Below are 19,064 nucleotides of genomic sequence, written 5' to 3'. Positions count from 1 at the left end.
CTTTGGCCTGAATGCCAAGCGTCATGTCTGGAGGAAACCTGGCACCATCCCTACGGTGAAGCATTGTGGTGGCAGCATCATGCTGTGGGTATGTTTTGTCAGCGGCAGGGACTGGGAGACTAGTCAGGATCGAGGGAAAGATGAACGGAGCAAAGTAGAGATCCTTGATGAAAACCTGCTCAGGATCTCAGACTGGGGGCAAAGGTTCACCTTCCAACAGGACAACGACCCTAAGCACACAGCCAAGACAACACAGGAGTGGCTTCAGGACAAGTCTCTGAATATCCTTGAGTGGCCCAGCCAGAGCCCAGACTTGAACCCAATAGAACATCTTTGTAGAGACCTAAAAATAGCTGTGCAGCAAAGCTCCCCATCCAACCTGACAGAGCTTGAGAGGATCTGCAGAGAAGAATGGGAGAAACTCCCCAAATACAGGTGTGCCAAGCTTGTAGCGTCATACCCAAGAAGACTCAAGGCTGTAATCCCTGCCAAAGGTGCTTCTACATTGTACTGAGTAAAGGGTCTGAATACCTATGTGATATTTCAGTTTTCTTTTTATACATTTGCAAAAAATGTATAAAAAGCTGTTTTTGCTTTGTCATTATGGGGTAGTGTATGTAGATCAATTTTAGAATAAGGCTGTAATGTGGAAAAAGTCAAGGGGTCTGAATACTTTCTGAATGTACTGTATGTATATATTTTTTATTGCAGTCCTGAGAGTACAGAATATTTATCATACTTACGTTGGTGCGGCTGGCTCATCATCTTCGTCACAAGGGGAGAGAAGAGGGGAAAGAGCACAAAAACAATGGAATATTAGACAACATGGTCGTCCCTCAGAAGTGTCCAACACACTGCTCCCATATTTTCTTTCAAATGTTGATGTTGTCATCTTAACTGTAATTAAATATCAAATGGATTCAATTAAATGATTGTTACATGACTGTAGCAGTTTAAAAGTTAGTCACATCACGTCAGTGTGAAGTATTCCAAATTTGCAACTGATGTTAACATTTTCAATGTTCCGGTTTTCTTCTTTTCCCTTGTGGATCCCGCGGTGTGGGTCTTTTGCATGGGTTGTTCCCAAGTTCCAGTTGTCATTAAAGAATACCGAAGTTCTAGGAATAAAGTGAACTTTTTGAAGTCTCCAGGTTTGCATTTTTAATTTGACTGAGTCTGACAATAAAAGCTCTGAGTTGTGAAAGCAGGCTTTGTGTACATGAATGAGCAAAAAAATATGTTTTAGTAGAATAACGTTTTTAGTGTAGAGTTGAATTACACAGCAGCATGCAGTAGCAGTGGACATCATCGCACATTAGTGATTAGCTAGTTAGTTCAGATAACCACTCTTTCAAGGTGCCACAGTGGCATGTTTTTGACCACACACGAGAAAGAATGGGTCAGTAGGTCAGTAGAGTATGCATGGAGAGTGAAAGTGTGTTCAGTAGCATGCAACCAGAGATCTGGGGCACGTAACCATTTCAGAGTAGAAGTGCTGATGTAGGATCAGTTGAGCCTTTTAGATCATAATCCGTAAGATTATATAGAGAGGGGGGACCTGATCCTAGATCAGCACTAAACTATGAGACGCTTTATGAATACGGGCCCAGAAAGCAGCAGCATGCCATTGGCAGTTAAATGGGGGTATGGTGGTCACAATGTGAGACGGAACAGCATGGCTGCCTGTGAGACAGTCTTGGGGACAGAGGGGGCACATCTGTTTGTGCATCTGAGTTCACTCACAACTAGCCCCTGGGTGCAGATTTATCCAGTCGGGCAAAGATTATGTTTAGAATATGTGATTCAAGTCATGAAATTGCAAACAAACAAAAACACTGACTTTTACAGTGGAGAATATTAAGAGTATAGCCAGGGTAAAATCAATGTATTCAGCAGGTTTTTCTTGTATGCCAATGGTTTGATATTCTCTCCATTCCGTTTTTACAGTTTAGTCATTTAGCAGACGCGCTTATCCAGAGTGACTTTTCACCTAGTCTGCTCAGGGATTCCAACCAGCGACCTTTTGGTTAACGGCTCCACGCTCTTAAACGCTAGGCTACCTGCCGTCCTACATTTTGCATAATGTAATTTTTCCTGGTTGTTCCCTAATGATCCCACACAGTAAAAGAAAGTGGAACCCTCACAACAGGTTCTTTAAAAATGTATTGGCTCTCCAAAAAACATCAACCTTTGCTTTGGATCACTTGGCAGTGCATTATCAGTGTTGATACACAATTTAGCCATCATGAAAACAGAATTCATAATGTACACCTACATATAACAAAGCTCTTGGGGATAGAGGATACTAAAAGGAGATTTCAGAGCTGGCTATTTGCACAAGTGATGCAGTGTTCTGCATCTCTGATTTGCTTGATATGACCATGGCAGATAATCTACCTTCATCTACTCGTTGGGGGGGGCAAACAAAATATCACGCTGTTGCCAACCTTTGTTCTACACCAAAGCAAGTTTTTTTTCTCTCTCCCCCTCCTCCAGTACATAAACCCTTGCCAAACTAGAGGCCTTGCCTACGGGTGCAGGAGATTGGTTGGTGTTTGTCAAAGCACTACACTGTTTTCACACTGTACACAAAGCCAATGCTTACTTTATTGATGAATTTACATACTTTCTGTTTAATAGTGTACAGCAGTGTAACGATATTTAACGCTGAAACCATCATGGGAAGGATTATACAGTGCATACACAATTCAGACTTCAGAAATAGGAGTATGCATAATTTATCTTTTTAATCTACCCAGTCTTTATTTCATTTTATTTTTTATAATAGCATCTACAGTATATCAGTGCCTTGGGGAACCTAGAGTGCATACTATCTCCTCGTGTGTGGGACGGTTTGAGTGATTTAACACTCCTATATAAGACAAGTGAAGAAGACTGGTATAAAATGTATACAGCTATAAACATAGCAGTGCATTTCAGTAGGCTGATAGCAATATATGTTTTAAACATCAGAGACCACCACCTATACAGGAGAAAACATGTCAAACTGCGTTGGCCCTGCTTAATGGAAATGAATACGAAATGGAATAAATACATATTTTCAACATATTTGTCTATACAAAGACGCCAAACAACTTGTAGTCAAATAATCTGATAAACGGGTGTTGACATGTTGGTCTGGATGGACAGTAGTAGAAACGGATCAAATTTTAAAAATCATTCTCTGAAAACATGCAAGATCTCTCACTTACCAACCGTTTAGATAATGATTCCATTTGGAGAGAGGGGGAAAGAAGTCAGTAACCAATTAATTCATATCTTGCTGATATCCTGAATAAAGTTGATCGAACCATAGGCGGGTGAAGCCTCAACGGCCTTTTTGGCTTTGACTCTACACTCAAATGCTTAAGCCTTTGTTTGACTTTGACACTTTTAAATCGAGCTTTAACAGTTTATATTATTGTATGTTATCAAGTGGTTTTGTTATTAGAACAGATATTACTTTTCAAAAGTAGTAAATAGTTACTAGTTACCAACGTAGGCAACTTTGAGAATAACTTACCTGTGGATGTGACGGGCTTTGATTGGAGCAGGGTAACAGGGATTTTCGATTCTTTACTTTAAGCCCTCAGCCATAGGTAGAACTTGTAGGACAAAGCCAAAATAACACATCAAACTTCCCCTGATTCCCTGTCTCAAATTATTGTCAATGAAATGAATTGATCAGTTCTCCAGATGGGTGATAAAATGGTCCCTGGTTATCATCATTAGCGAGACCGCAACGGCACTTCAACTCTTTCATTTAAAAGGTTAGCTGTGGACCCCCTCCTGGTTTACTAATGTGGAGCATCTCTAAAGGTCATATTATTATGCAGCTAATGTGTGGCGCTGCGCTGTGTGACAGCCAGCGGTGTCTCTGTCTCCCTTCTCAGTACTGACGGAGCATCCAGGGAGCGTGTCCCCCGACAGAGGTCAATTATTCACAGTGGGTCTCCGCTGCTACTGCTAACACAGCAGAGTCAGCGTCATGAATATTCAGCACCGTGTCTATAGCCTCCGCAACATGTTCACTTGGTAACAGTGTAATACATGTGTGTGGTGATGGTAGAGGAACCCTGTTTGAATTGGTTCTTGATGGCTGTTGAACTTCTAGCTGAGTGCAGCCACGTAATCAGATATTTGAATCATTGTTTAACTGGAGTGAGAATGTCTTTGTATTGTTCTAGGAGCAGCAGCCTATTTACTGGTTCATAATTCCCTCTTCCTCCCTGATTTTACCCCATGGCCACAAGCTTGAATCAGTACATACTCCCCTGCCGCTGTTAGCATGTTGGTCTCTTTCAGGTGAGATCGAGAACCCTTTTACATACTGTACAGTCATTTCAATGACAGCATCCAGTAACGCTGACCAGTATAATCATCAAACAGGCCTGACGATGACAACATGGCGAGAGGTTGTCTGTGTCCCCAAAGAGATGCAATATAATACTATATTTAATGTTGTCTTACCGTCCAACACATCGTCTGGCCTCTTGCGTTTTTCATACACTACGATGATGACCACCAGGATGATGATCTCCGCTAGCACCCCCAGGAAGGGCCAGAGGGGTGCCAGGTGGCTGCGCACCCGTAGGATGGACGACATGGACTTGGTGCCGATGTGGTTGGTAGCGTTGCACTGGTATTCACCAGGGTCCGAGGTGCGGTTCAGGTTGACGATGTTCAACTCTGTGTAGTTGTCTTTGTTGGTGATGAAGAAGCGGCCAGAGGAGTTATCGATTTCCTAGAGGAGGGTAAATTAGCATATCAGTGATTTATATGTTACAGACAATTTTACGATCACATTCCAGACAGTAGTTTAGCACAGCGGTTCCCAAACTAGGGTCCATGCGGGGTCACCTGATATGAAAATGGGGTTGAGGGAGAATAAATAAATACTGAAAAAAATGTACCAAAAAATATATGTATATTATAATATCATCTTTGTATCTCAAAGTCATTGTAATGTGGTTAACCTTAATCTAAATGAAAAAGATTCAAATCTAGAATTCAACCAGAGAGCCCCTTAGATCATGGGAAAAGGCTGCACTTAACCGTTGCACTTGAATCATTCCCACGGTGAATGACTAGGCCCGCTATGCTATGAAACCACACACTATTGCAGAGACTTTGATATTACTGGCCGCAATTGATAAGGTGAAAACAATGTGTGGGGAGGCAGAGGCACAGAAACTTACATCAATACCTTTGTCAGATAACACTGCTAAAGAATGTATGCTTTTGCTAGCCATTAAGAGAATACTGACTGAACGACTCAAACTCCCCAGCTAATGCTCTCTAAATGGACGCTAGCTGTGAGGGCCGAGATGGCCATGCATGAGTTTTGTTCGCTATACACGTCAGGGGATGCTATTCACAAGGACATATTGTTCTGTCTCACGATTTCCGAGCATGAAACAGCACAGCTGCTTGGCTATATTGACGAAAAACAGATTCCATGGGATCGAATGGTGGGCTTTTGCACAGATGGGGCTCCATCTATGGCGGGACGGAGGGCAGACCAATGCACTCTAGTTATGAATGTGTCTCCCTCTGCCATATGGACTCATTGTATGATTCACCGAGAGCAACCGGCGGCAAAAGAGCTGAGCACCGAATTCTGAGATATAATGCAGCAGGTAACTTTGATTGTAAACCATACTGAACAAACATATAAACACAACATGCAACAATTTCAACAATTTGACTGAGTTACAGTTCATGTAAGGAAATCAGTCAATTGAATCTATGGATTTCACATGACTAGGCAGGGGTGCAGCCATGGGTGGGCATAGGCCCACCCACTGGGGAGCCAGGCCCAGCCAATCAGAATACGTTTTTCCCCACAAAAGGGCTTTATTACAGACAGAAATACTCCTCAGTTTCATCAGCTGTCTGGGTGGCTGGTCTCCAGATGACCCTGCAGGTGAAGAAGCTGGATGTGGAGGTCCTGGGTTGGCATGGTTACACGTGGTCTGCAGTTGTGAGGCCGGTTGGACGTACTGCCAAATTCTCTAAAACAACATTGGAGGCAGCTTTTGGTCGAGAAATGAACATTAAATTATCTGGCAACATCTCTGGTGGACATTCCTGCAGTCAGTGTAACCGGTGTGAAATGGCTAGCTAGTTAGCGGGTTGCGCGCTAATAGCGTTTCAATCGGTGACGTCACTCGCTCTGAGACTTGAAGTAGTTTGTTTCCCTTGCTCTGCAAGGGCCGCGGCTTTTGTGGAGCGATAGGTAACGATGCTACGTGGGAGGCAGATGTTGATGTGTGCAGAGGGTCCCTGGTTCAAGCCCAGGTAGGGGCGAGGAGAGGGACGGAAGGAACACTGTTACTGTACATCAGCATGCCAATTGTACGCTCCCTCAAAACATGAGACATATGTGGCATGTTGTGTGACAAAACTGCACATTTTAGAGTGGCCTTTTATTGCCCCCCAGCACAAGGTGCACCTGTGTAATGATCATGTAGTTTAATCAACTTATTGATATGCCACACCTGTCAGGTGGATCGATTATGCATTTGAGAGAAATACGCATTTGGGGGTATGGACATTTTCTGGGGTCTTTTATTTCAGCTCATGAAACATGGGACCAACACTTTACATGTTGCATTTATATTTTTGTTCATTATACATCAAACCACATCCACTGCGCGCACGCCTGTTCGCTAAACTATGTGGAGATATGGGATCAGAGCATGACAGGGTTCTATTTCACACGAGGCTTGGTGGTTGAACTTTTTTTTTTGCATTGAGTGAGGAACAGTTGTCTTTCACAACAAAAAAATAGACTTGGTTGACTTTATGTGTAATGAAAATAAAATGTGTCTCCTTGCCTATGTAACAGACATATTTGGGGAACTGACCAAACTGAACGCAAGCATGCAGGGCAAATACAAAATCCTTCTACAGATGAGTGACCGAATCAGTGGATTCAGAGGAAATAATTCTTATTGGAGAGAGTCTTTCAAACACAAACCATGCCCCCTTCCCTTCACTGTGCATGTGTCTAACAGAAAACAGCATCAGTAAGTGTCCCACATGAGTGATGACTACTCACCTCCAACGCTTGGAAGAGCACTTTCGGACCTACTTCCTAATCCGTTTGACTGTGATTCTGGCTCAGTTGACATGCCGGTGTGAAATCGAACAGCTGATCGAGCTGTCATGTGACCGAATGCATTCACGGTCACTAAGGAGGAGTTTTGGTTCCTTTCTCAAAGGGAATAATACTCTGCCGTCTCCCCTACGAATTAAAGCTGCGTTCAAAACAACTGGGAATTCGGGGGAAAAACCGAGCTACGACTGGGAAAAATTATTTTGAACGGTCATCCAACTCAGAATTCGAACTCGGGAACTCGGGCCTCTTTCTTGAGCTCCGACCTTCCGACCTGAAGATCACTGACGTCATGATTTGACCTCGTATTTTTCAGAGTTCCCAGTTGTTTTGAAAGCACCATCAGTGCTCTCGTCTGCATTAAAACCAAATATCGATCCAGTTTGGATGTGACAGCAGAGACGAGGTTCGCACTGTCGACCACGCCCCCGGACTTTGAGAAGCTCCCACACAACATTCATCAAGCACACCCATCTCATTAGTGGTGTTGAGATAAGATACATTATGTTTAAACTAATTTGCAATTGATTGTCATAGCCCCACATTAAAAGTATGTGTCTTCTCAACTCACCATCAATCAGAACTACTGTTGAAAGTTTTTCAATTGACTGCCAAAGCCCCAAATAAAAAAGTAAACATTGGCTGTTAATAACATAATTATTTTCACATGGTTGGGATCGCGAACATTTTCAGATATCAAAATGGGGTCGTGGGCTAAGAAAGTTTGGGAACCCCTGATCTAGCATGAGTTATATAGAGCCAAGGAAGAGGACACGTACCATGTAGTTTGAGCCATCCAGTTTACGCCATGTCCAGATGGGAAAGGGGTAGCCCACAGACTTACAGTACAACAGAGCACTCTGCCCCTCGTTCTTATTGTCACTGCGCTTGTGGCCCGTGATCTCAGGTGCCGCTAAAACAAGGGGAAAGGGAGTGAAATGCATTTGAATAAAAATTCTAACATTTTATGCAAGACGTTCTATGTTTGTGTCAAAGGTGTTCCTCATCGGCTTCTCTAAATAACAAGACGTCAGAATATAGTTAAGTCTGTTGGGACCGATTTTGATTATGGTAACTAACATTAAGATGTACATGAAACTGATGGTAAATTAAAGGATTTGGGGAATTGTTACGTGATTTAGCTGTGAGGCACTGACTTCCCTGGAGATGGACGAACACTGGAATCAATGCTTTATCACCACAGTGATCGAGGCAGGGACACATTTAGCTGCTTTAGTCAATTTCCAAGTTTCTTTAAAAGGTAGAGCTCATGGTTTGCTGTGGCTTACTTCCAAGTCTGCCCTTTGAAGGAGTAGGCCTACATATCTTGCAGAGTTTAAGTTCATAGTCAACGAATGACTGAGACTTTCTCAAAGGTGAGATTCTCCAACCCAGCGACACCCTGGGTTTTCAGACAGAATCCTCTGTTTAACTCGGTTCTGGAGCCGGGAGACAACTGCCACAGTCTTTTGCTAATCCTTGAAATTACGGTAATTCCTTCCATGCAATTAAGCAGGATCAGGGGAGAGGCTGGCCTGGTGCTGCAGCTTTTTCTACAGCGCAGCGGAAGCCGTTGTCGTGGAGGATGATTGAGCAGCAGTGGCTTGAGCTCAAAGTGACATCATCCTTCCTACTGTAACTATGGTGCACACGTGCTCGCTGGCTAGTGGGGGAGGGGCCACGTTTATCTCTGTCTTCGTTATCCCCAGCTCACTTCCACTGTGACTGACTGACAGCATGGAGACTGACTGCCCTCTGAGGGGTGCCAAAACAGGCAGAAATCTTCCATTTCACACCCCCAGCAGCTTGTGTGATTACTGATCTACAGTGCTGCTGTGTGGATGTGTCTGTCTGCCTGTGTGTCAGAAATATATAGAGAAAGAGACAACTTCTGGTGGTCTATCTGGAAGAGGGAATTAGGCAGTCCAATTTCTATTTACTATTTTTGATACCTCCCATCTCTCCACTGAATTTAAAAAGCATTTGAGCTCAAATGTGATGATCGTGTGGAGTGGAACTAACGAAGTTGCAATATTTTACAGAGAACGCATAGAGCCCCAAGTTGATTATCCCTTGCATACCATGGCTATAATTTAACACATTTACTGCTAGAAATGTGTTAATTTGCAGGTAGAAATGTGTTCAACATCCACTGAAGCAGCTAGCTAGTTTACTAACCAAACCATCAGTCCTAGCTAACTATTATGAAAATCGAATTAAACGATGCCAATAATGTTTTCAATTCGACTTTTGCTTTCAAAAGCAGCTCAAACATAGAACATGGAAGAACTATAGCCATTGAATTATACCGTGCAAATATACTGTACTTTATAGAGAAATAATGCATGCTCTAGAATGCCCTTCAAGCCAATCAGAAACAAGTATTCAACAATGTCATGGTATAAAGAATTATATGACACATTATCCTGTGGGCCTGTACTGTGCGTTTGACAAAAAATAGGAATTTGAAAGAAATCTAGATCTGCAAAATTCATCATTGATTTGATTCAATCAACAGGGCGTGTGGAATTATCTCTTTAAAAAATGTGTAGATAGCACACAACAAAATCGGATATATAAAAATACAAAGGATAATTGGGATGCACAAAATATGCATGCTCAGGACAGCAGCTTACAGTATCATCGTGGACAACAAAGTCCTGCCATTACAAATGGCTGGGAGCGGATTCTGAACCTTAATCCCACACCACCATCACACAAGCCTCCATCTGTTGCCTTGCTCTGAGCTGAGAGCTGGAGAGATGGGAGCGCCAAGGACACTGCAGCCAGAGAGCTGGGGGGAGCTCAGAGCTCAGCTGCCAGGAGCATAGAGCACACAGGCTCGGCCCCTCTACCATGCTTAATGTATGGGACCTGGTGGTACGACCGAGTATGGGTTTAATGGTATGGGACTCAGTGCCATTGTATAAGGCAGGGCAAGACTAATTGGATGCAGTTGGTCACAACTATCATGTATTTCTGCTTAGAATGATCATTCTCTGTAGTTTTTATTGAGTCTATTCCTCAATCGGTCCTTAACTGTAACAATTAACAGGAAAGCCTGCAAATGTATCTAAATCTATCTCAAAAACTATTGTCGTGTCCATGCTTCCTCCAAACCAAGACATTAGCATCCCAAATACGACTAAAAGCGTCTGTCAACAATTCAGTTAATACTCCCAGACAGTAAACAATAATGTTGAGAGGCAGTGCTGCCATGGTGTTTGTATGTCCAGGAAACGGTGTGTTGTACAGGCTCTAACAGCCAGGGGTAGCAAGCCTCCCTGCCTGCCTGCCTGCCTCCCTTCACACGGCCTTAGGGTCAGGACGCTGAGGTTTGATTGGAGATGAGGCCTGTCATCTCTCAGGCTGGAGGAAGCAGCAGAGCTGCAGAGCATACACGGTCATCACACGTGTTACGCAACCAACCACGCAGGCAGCTAGCGCTTAATACAGCCACGGCAGGCATAACAGTCAATGGCAAGCTCACTATGCACAACCATAGCAATGTCACAGCAAATTGGCTTAACACTGTACGTGTAGGCAAGCTTCTCTAGAACAGGGTTTTGCAAGTCCTTTCTCACCCAGAGGAAAATCCCTTATTCCACTTCAAGGGTGAGCTGTCAACTTCTATCTCGCTATGGTTTTAGTTTTTCTATAAGCGTCTTTCACGTCATTGAATGATCCTAACAATTATGAATATGTGCTTTCAAATGTGAAACGATGTTATCCAACATATACGGTACAGAATAAGCCACATTATTTGACACATTACCACTAATTATCGTCATGGTTACCCTTAAAAATATAACAAATACGACACAAATACGATACCCTTGGTCCTGCGCCAATTATATGTGGTAACAAAATGACTGACAATCTTAATAATAATCTGGCTAATAAAAATAAATCAAGTAAATTACTGTTGACCAGTGTCTACAGAGGAGACAGTAGCCTGAAGGAAGGCGTGTCTGTGTGAATCGAGTGTACAGAGAGAGCCTAGAAGACAGGACTCTGTCCCTCCCTTCAGCTGGCCTGTCCTGCCCTGTCCTCTCAATGAGTGACAGCAGCCTCCAGAGGCCAGCCTGTCAACACCAAAACACATCACCGGACCATCATCTCAACGTCTGTCACTGGAAGGGGATCTGTTCACAGGAAGTAGCTCTAGATTGTGTTATCCATCAGATCCCTCATAGGAGAACTGTATCTCTCTCTTAGGTGTGGCAGAGGGTCAAATGAAAGTGACAGTATTGATTAATTATAAAAATCAACAGAGTATCTGTCATTTGTTTATACCGTGAGTGAGATCAGGTGGTCGGAGAGTCTTACCTTTTACCTCAATAGTGGCGTTGGCGTTGGGAGCCATTTCAAACGTGTAAACACACATGTACTCCCCTGCGTCGTCTGACCTTGGTTTTTTGATTCTGCAACAAACCACAAAATATCAGTTACTCCGTAACTTGAGCTCATTCAAAAATAACATTTTCTCTAATTCTGTTGTCTATCACTGTACATCACCCAATGATGCATCACCCAATGATGCATGTTGTGTGGAAGTCCTTAGCGTACATTGTTAGCACTGTGCTGTGTTTTAGGCAGCCAGGAGAGAGGAGAGGTTAGGTCGGGGGTGTCTGTTCTGGGGTCAGCCATTAGTAGAGTACTGAGATGTAATGTGACAGGAAAGGAGCTGCCCAGTGGTCTCCTCATGTAGCCGTCCGCGGCTGGCTGGGGAGAATCTGGGAGATGTCTATGGGGGTGTTGTGCAGTACAGGGGCTGGTTGCTCTGCTCTAAGCTCAGAGGCTGCTCTGATGGCTATGCCCTGCGAGGGATGGAGCTGCCCAACAACTGTTTTCACTAAAGGACTTGGCAACATGGCTCTTATTTCCATCTCAGGGTGATTGGTCTTAGTGTAGAAAGGCTTTGTTGAATGCTCTAGTAAGAGAACTACAGAATAAGTAAGGACTCACATGTACTCTGTGTTCTTCTGCTCGTTCCGTGTGTCTGCGATCTCCACTCCGTTCTTCATCCAGAAGCTCTCTTGTTGGCCTTCGTGGGCGTTGGTCAGGTTACACCGCAGGGTGACAGGGGGCCCTTTGGTTTCCGAGGGCAGGATGATCTGATCTGACGCATTGATCTTGGGCTCTGAAACACACAGAGAGACAGCAACCCCTTATCATTGAACTGGGGTTCAACACTATAGCAGAACTGTAACTGTACTGACTATCCCCACACACAGACTGAGTGGGGGACATGCGTGGGGGTTGGGGCTGGAACAGAAGACAACACACATACATAAAGATAAACACAACATGGAGCTGCAGCAAAATAATTGCAACACTAAACCCTGTATCTGTCTTTGGTTCTGTTGTTACCGTACAATAGATGGACTTTAAAAAAAAAACTTAAAATATTCTCACAAAATGAAGTCTGTAAATTATAATGATGATTCGTCTCAGACCTAGTACCTCTTGTTCCTGCTCCCATTTTGAGATGATAGATACTCATAATGACACTACATTTACATTTTAGCAGCCGCTCTTATCCAGAGCAACTCACAGGTGCAAATAAGGCACATTGACAGATTTTTCAACTAGTCGTTTTAGGGATAATAATTCTTTAAACAGTACAAATTGATTCAGGAAGGCACTTGGATACGAAAAGAGTGATGTAACCTTGAAATTATCATGAGATTATACAAATATGAGGTTGAATGTATTAAGGAAATTTGAACAACATACATGTTTTCAGTCCAATGACTGACTTCCAAATAACTGCTGTCCTGTCATTCAAACCAAAACAAGGAAGTGAATAAGGTATACTCTTCAGCAAACCTATCGTGTGGAAGAAAAAATCAATAGCTAAACAGAAGAGGACAAAGTATATAATCGTGGCAAACAAAAATGAGCTGAACAACAGCTTGACTACTGCTGCACTACACTATAACAACCACTAGCTCTTTACTAGTATAATCATTTAGTGTATTTTTTAACAGAGCAACCAACCCAAGGGTCCATTTCTCAAGGACATAGAGGGAGGCTCAAGCAGGATGTGTCATCAGAGCGCGCAGGCAGGCAGCCTTGGGTAGTGAGGAAGCTCCCCTCACTCCCTCCCTCCCCCACGGCGGGCCAGCCTTGGCAACCACGCAACCCCGGTCTAGAGGGGGGAGGAGCATAATAATCTTACTATTGGCTGCTACTACAAACCTCCTAGTAGAGGAGAGGAGGGGAGGGGAAGTCTCTTGGCCCTGGCTAGTGACTTATATTAGCATTCATGGCAGCACCTACTCCTGCAGTTCTGTATACCCAATAGCTTGAGGGAAATATCTCCCTATTGCTCTCCTTCTCTTTCTTTTCCACTCTATCTCTCACTCTATTGCTCTCACTCTATTGCTCTCTCTCTCACTCAATTGCCCTCTCTCTCTCTCTCTCTCTCTCTCTCTCTCTCTCTCTCTCTCTCTCTCTCTCTCTCTCTCTCTCTCTCTCTCTCACTCTATTGCTCTCTCTCTCTCTCTCTCTCTCTCTCATTAAAAGCACATTGTTTTCCATGGGAGGTTTCCTCAGCTCAGAAGAAGGTCATTTGTAGGACACCTGCTCAAAAGGAGAATGAATCAGTGATGTCATGCACAACACACAGGCACTGACCACGTGGCCACCTCTGTCTAGGATTGTAAAAGCATCATTACATTGACACTGTTACCCACTCATAACAGTGTAGTACATTTTATTCCATTATGACCTGCATACAGTCCTAGAGGATGGTGCCAGTAATGTCTATTTCTTGCTGACAGAAGGAGGATGTTTGCCCACTTGATTGGTATGTTGAGCCAAACCCCCCTCCCCCCGCATTAAACAGAACAGCTATCAGCTAAAACACAACACAGGTTGGGAAGGGATCTACACCAAATCACACTGAGGCCTGTATAGATGAGTTCATTTAGTGCAATTAAATACACTGTTGATTAAATTGTAACCTAAGCTAAGAGTTTATTACAAATGTAGTAACAATATTAAGTGAATTAAAAAAATGTCCTTCATTCCAATCACAAATTAAACGGTTAAAACAAGACAAGCACATATTTGAAAACATTCCCGAAGAAGTATACATTATCGTCTCCTTTGGTTCAGTGTGTATAGCCTGTTGTATACATGTTGTATACACATATTGTTAAATGTCTATAATAAGAACGTTGGCACTCAGTAATGACAGAATATATTGGATGACAAAAGGTCTGACTCAATTATTAGAACACGTACAGATTATTTTGGAATGAATGTGTCTTTTTAAATAAGAAAACATTGGAATGACCAATTTCATGTTAGCCTAATGACGGACACATTCCTACCACCAGTCAACTCAGATATCTACTGTAGGCCGACTGTACACGTCTCAAGCCAGCTGGTGGAGTGAAGTATAATGGGTGTGAGATTAGGAGAGTGTGCACATGCAGTCAGACAGCAGTCCAACAGCACGGTAAACACTGTGTACGACAGACAGATCAGTAGGTAATGCTCAGGAGATGAAGGAGCTGACTCCTGTAGTAAACCTCTGAGAGTTTCTGGCTGCATGGCTGTGACTAACAACATTCCATATCTCTCTGTGCTCCACTGGGCTGGGCACTCACTGCATCATGTGCTCATTTAAAGGGTCCAGTTGACATTCAGTGTGTTTAAATGTTTGTATGCAATACAGCAGAGAGGGGAGAGGATATAATGTCATTACTGATTCATGGCCAAGTAGTGGCTAAGTAGGTACAAGGTCATACAGTACACAGGCGATGAGCAATGAAACCAGCTCTCTCAAATCTAGAAAGGAAAAAAGACATTTAAAAAAATCACTGTGTTCTGTCCTTTATTGGATTAGGGTGAGTCATGAGTTTAAAACAAGGGCACGCTTTACACCTGGACAGCTCCCTCGTCTTCTTACGTCCCGTTTACCCCTTCCCCACTAAAATAAGCTGCACAACTTCAAAGCGTTGCGATGCCTAGACTACATGGTGCAAACAGGGCAGAATTACACCGGGCTTTGAAGTAAATAAAACAACCCACGCAACAGAAAAACACAAATCACAAAAGAAATACAGAAATAAATGGATGAAATTAGGATTTTTGTGAGAATAGGGAAAGAAATGGGACAACTGTCGAAGGACACATGAGACAGAGGAGAGGGACAGGATGGGCTGTATGTGGAGAAGGAGAGGTTGGTGTGGGAGGGAAGCGGGAGTAGGTGGACAGAGACTGGGGAGGTTTCTGGGTTTGTGGTGATCTACAACAAAACGCTCAGGGCTTTGGGAGAGGCAGGAAATCTACAGAATTCTGAGAATTGTGTCAAGATAGAAGATGACGCCGAAGAACATGGGTGACGTTTTACATTCTCCCAACCAATTGTGCTATTTTGTTAGTTTTTTTTGCGTTTTGTGTAACTTATTTTTGAACTTACTTGTACATAATGTTGCTGCTACCGTCTCTTATGACCGAAAGTAACTTCTGGACATCAGAACAGCGATTACTCACCGCGGACTGGAAGAAACTATTTCCTTTAATGAGTTCGACAAGAAGGATATACTGTTTTCACTGGAACAGGCCCAGATCCCCGTAATTTGCTTGAAGAAAAGACTCAGGAAAAGGAGCCGCAGATCGGGCTGCCTTCTGAGAATCCGCGGGCAAGAGAGTAAACTCCCACTGCCATCCGTTCTCCTTGCTAAAGTGCAATCATTGGAAAATAAAATTGATGACCTACGATTAAGATTATCCTACCAACGGGACATTAAAAACTGTAATAGCTTATGTTTCACGAGACGTGGCTGAACGATGATACAGATTATATAGACCTGGCGGGGTTTTCCATGCACCGGCAGAACAGATCATCTACGTCTGGTAAGACGAGGGGTAGGGGTGTGTGTCTATTTGTCAATAACAGCTGGTGTTCAATGTCTAATATAAAAAAACTCTTGAGGTATTGCTCGCCTGAGGTAGAGTACCTTATGATAATCTGTAGACCACACTATCTACCAAGAGAGTTCTCATCTGTATTATTCGTAGCCGTCTATTTACCACCACAGAACGAAACTGGCACCAAGACCGCTCTCAACCAACTCTATAAGGCCATAAGCAACAAGAAAATGCTCACCCAGAAGTGGCGCTCCTAGTGGCCGGGGACTTTAATGCAGGAAAACTTAAATCAATTTTACCAAATTTTTACCCGTATGTCACATGTACAACCAGAGGAAGAAAAATCCTAGACCACCTGTACTCCACACACAGAGATGCATACAAAGCTCTCCCCCGCCCTCCATTTGGCAAATCTGACCATATTTCTATCCTCCTGATTCCTGCTTACAAGCAAAAACTAAAGCAGGAAGTACCAGTGACTCGCTCTATACGGAAGTGGTCAGATGAGGCGGATGCTACACTACAGGACTGTTTTGCTAGCACAGACTGGAATATGTTTTGGGATTCATCCAATGGCATTGAGGAGTATATCACCTCAGTCATCGACTTCATCAATAAGTGCATCGACGACGTCGTCCCTACAGTGACCGTACTTACATATCCCAACCAGAAGCCATGGATTACAGGCAACATCCGCATCGAGCTAAAGGCTAGAGCTGCCGCTTTCAAGGAGCGAAAGACTAATCCGGACACTTATAAGAAATCCCGCTATGCCCTCAGACGAACCATCAAACAGGTAAAGCGTCAATACAGGATTAAGATTGAATCCTACTACACCGGCTCTGACGCTCGTCAGATGTGGCAGGGCTTGGAAAGTATTACGGACTACAAAGGAAAACCCAGACACGAGCTGCCCAGTGGCGCGAGCCTACCAGACGAGCTAAATGTCTTTTATGCTCGCTTCAGGGCAAGCAACACTGAAGCATGCACGAGAGCACCATCTGTTCTGAATGACTGTGTGATAACGCTCTCGGTAGCCGATGTGAACAAAACCTTTAAACAGGTCAACATTCACAAAGCCAATGGGCCAGACGGAATACCAGGACGTGTACTCAAAGCATGCGCGGACCAACTGTCAAGTGACTTCACTGAAATTTTCAACCTCTCCCTGACCGAGTCTGTAATACCTACATGTTTCAAGCAGACCACCATAGTCCCTGTGCCCAAGGAAGCGAAGGTAAACTGCCTAAATGATTACTGCCCCGTAGCACTCACATCGGTAGCCATGAAGTGCTTGAAAGGCTGGTCATGGCTAACATCAACACCATTATCCCGGGAAACCCTAGACCCACTCCAATTTGCATACCACCCCAACAGATCCACAGATGACGCAATATCAATCGCACTCCACACTGCCCTTTCCCACCTGGACAAAAGGAACCCCTATGTGAGAATGCTATTCATTGACTACAGCTCAGCGTTCAACACCATAGTGCCCACAAAGCTCATCACTAAGTTAAGGACCTTTGGACTAAACACCTTCCTCTGCAACTGGATCCTGGACTTCCTGACGGCCGCCCCCAGGTGGTAAGGGTAGGCAACAACAAGTCTGCCACGCTGATCCTTAACACTAGGGCCCCTCAGGGGTGTGTACTTATTCCCCTCCGGTACTTCCTGTTCACCCACGACTGCGTGGACAAATATGACTCCAACACCATCATTAAGTTTCCTGACGACACATCAGTGGTAGGCCTGATCACCGACAACTAATAAGACAGCCTATAGGAAGGAGGTCAGAGAACTGGCAGTGTGGTGCCAGGACAACAACCTCTCCCTCAATGTGAGCAAGACAAAGGAGCTGATCGTGGACTACAGGAAAAGGCGGGCCGAACAGGCCCCCATTTAACATCGACGGGGCTGTAGTGGAGCGGGTCGAGAGTTTCAAGTTCCTTGTTGTCTACATCACCAACGAACTATCATGGTCCTGGCAGTCGTGAAGAGGGCACGGCAAAACCTTTTCCTCTTCAGGAGACTGAAAATATTTGGCATGGGTCCCCAGATCCTCAAAAGGTTCTACAGCTGCACCATGGAGAGCATCCTGACCAGTTGCATCGCCGCCTGGTATGACAACTGCTCTGCATCTGACCGTAAGGTGTTACAGCGGGTAGTGCGTACGGCCCAGTACATCACTGGAGCCAAACTGCCATCCAGGACCTATATAATAGGCGGTGTCAGAGGAAAGCCCATAAAATTGTCAGAGACTCCAGTCACTCAAGTTATAGACTATTTTCTCTGCTACCGCACGGCAAGCGGTAACGGAGTGCCAAGTCTAGGACCAAAAGGCTCCATAACAGCTTCTACCCCCAAGCCATAAGACTGCTGAACAATTAATAAAATCGCCACCGGACTATTTACATTTGCCCCCTCCCCTTCCTTTTGTACACTGCTGCTACTCGTTGTTTATTATCTATTCATAGTCACTTCACCCCTACCTACATGTACAAATTACCTCAACTAACCTGTACCCCCGCATACTGACTCGGTACCGGTATCCCCTGTATATAACCTCATTATTGTTATTATTGTGTTACCTTTTTATTATTACTTTTTATTTTAGTCTACTTGGTAAATATTTTGATAACTCTTCTTGAACTGCACTGTTGGTTAAGGGCTTGTAAGTAAGCATTTCACGGTAAGGTCTACACTTGTATTCGGCGCATGTGACAAATAAAGTTTGATTTGAATCCTCAAATTCTGCAGGGGGAGGAGGGAACACATAGGAGCTATCAACATAATAGAACAAAAACACAAAAGGCAGTACTTCTAGGAGAATATAAAATACAATGTCTTCCAATTTCTTATACAGAAATAAAACAAAGACAAGTCTTTGAAATGAACAAATAACAAGGTGGTGGTTGGTGTTTTGTTTTATTTCTGTCTTTGCCAGAGACAGCTGTGGTGGAGGTGTGAACTCTTTTTTTAACGGAGTGGGGTGGTGGGACAGGCAGGGGATTGTTAGTTTGTTCACCAGCTAGGTACTACAGGACATAGACCA

The 19,064-nt window shown here is 43.8% G+C and overlaps 1 protein-coding gene across 5 annotated transcripts in view; it reads right to left on the bottom strand.

Annotated features, from left to right (window-relative positions):
- Nucleotides 1-19,064, bottom strand: part of LOC129834432 (neuroplastin-like) — a 37,036-nt gene that overhangs the window by 6,224 nt on the left and 11,748 nt on the right. For 2 of the 5 annotated variants that reach the window (XM_055899404.1, XM_055899406.1), the window contains 5 exons: nucleotides 12,089-12,263; nucleotides 11,450-11,544; nucleotides 7,900-8,033; nucleotides 4,471-4,744; nucleotides 744-765 (listed from right to left, as the gene is read on the bottom strand). In XM_055899404.1, coding sequence (XP_055755379.1) covers nucleotides 744-765; nucleotides 4,471-4,744; nucleotides 7,900-8,033; nucleotides 11,450-11,544; nucleotides 12,089-12,263 — 700 coding nt within the window. Of the gene's footprint in view, nucleotides 1-743; nucleotides 766-2,098; nucleotides 3,606-4,470; nucleotides 4,745-7,899; nucleotides 8,034-11,449; nucleotides 11,545-12,088; nucleotides 12,264-19,064 lie in introns of those variants that run through there. The other 3 variants (XR_008756253.1, XR_008756254.1, XM_055899405.1) reach the window with 3 other exon arrangements.

The sequence above is a fragment of the Salvelinus fontinalis genome, chromosome 35, assembly GCF_029448725.1.
Source record: "Salvelinus fontinalis isolate EN_2023a chromosome 35, ASM2944872v1, whole genome shotgun sequence".
NCBI classification, from domain to species: domain Eukaryota; kingdom Metazoa; phylum Chordata; class Actinopteri; order Salmoniformes; family Salmonidae; genus Salvelinus; species Salvelinus fontinalis.
Note: the sequence above shows the minus strand (reverse complement) of the source record. Positions and strands in the feature narration are given on the sequence as shown.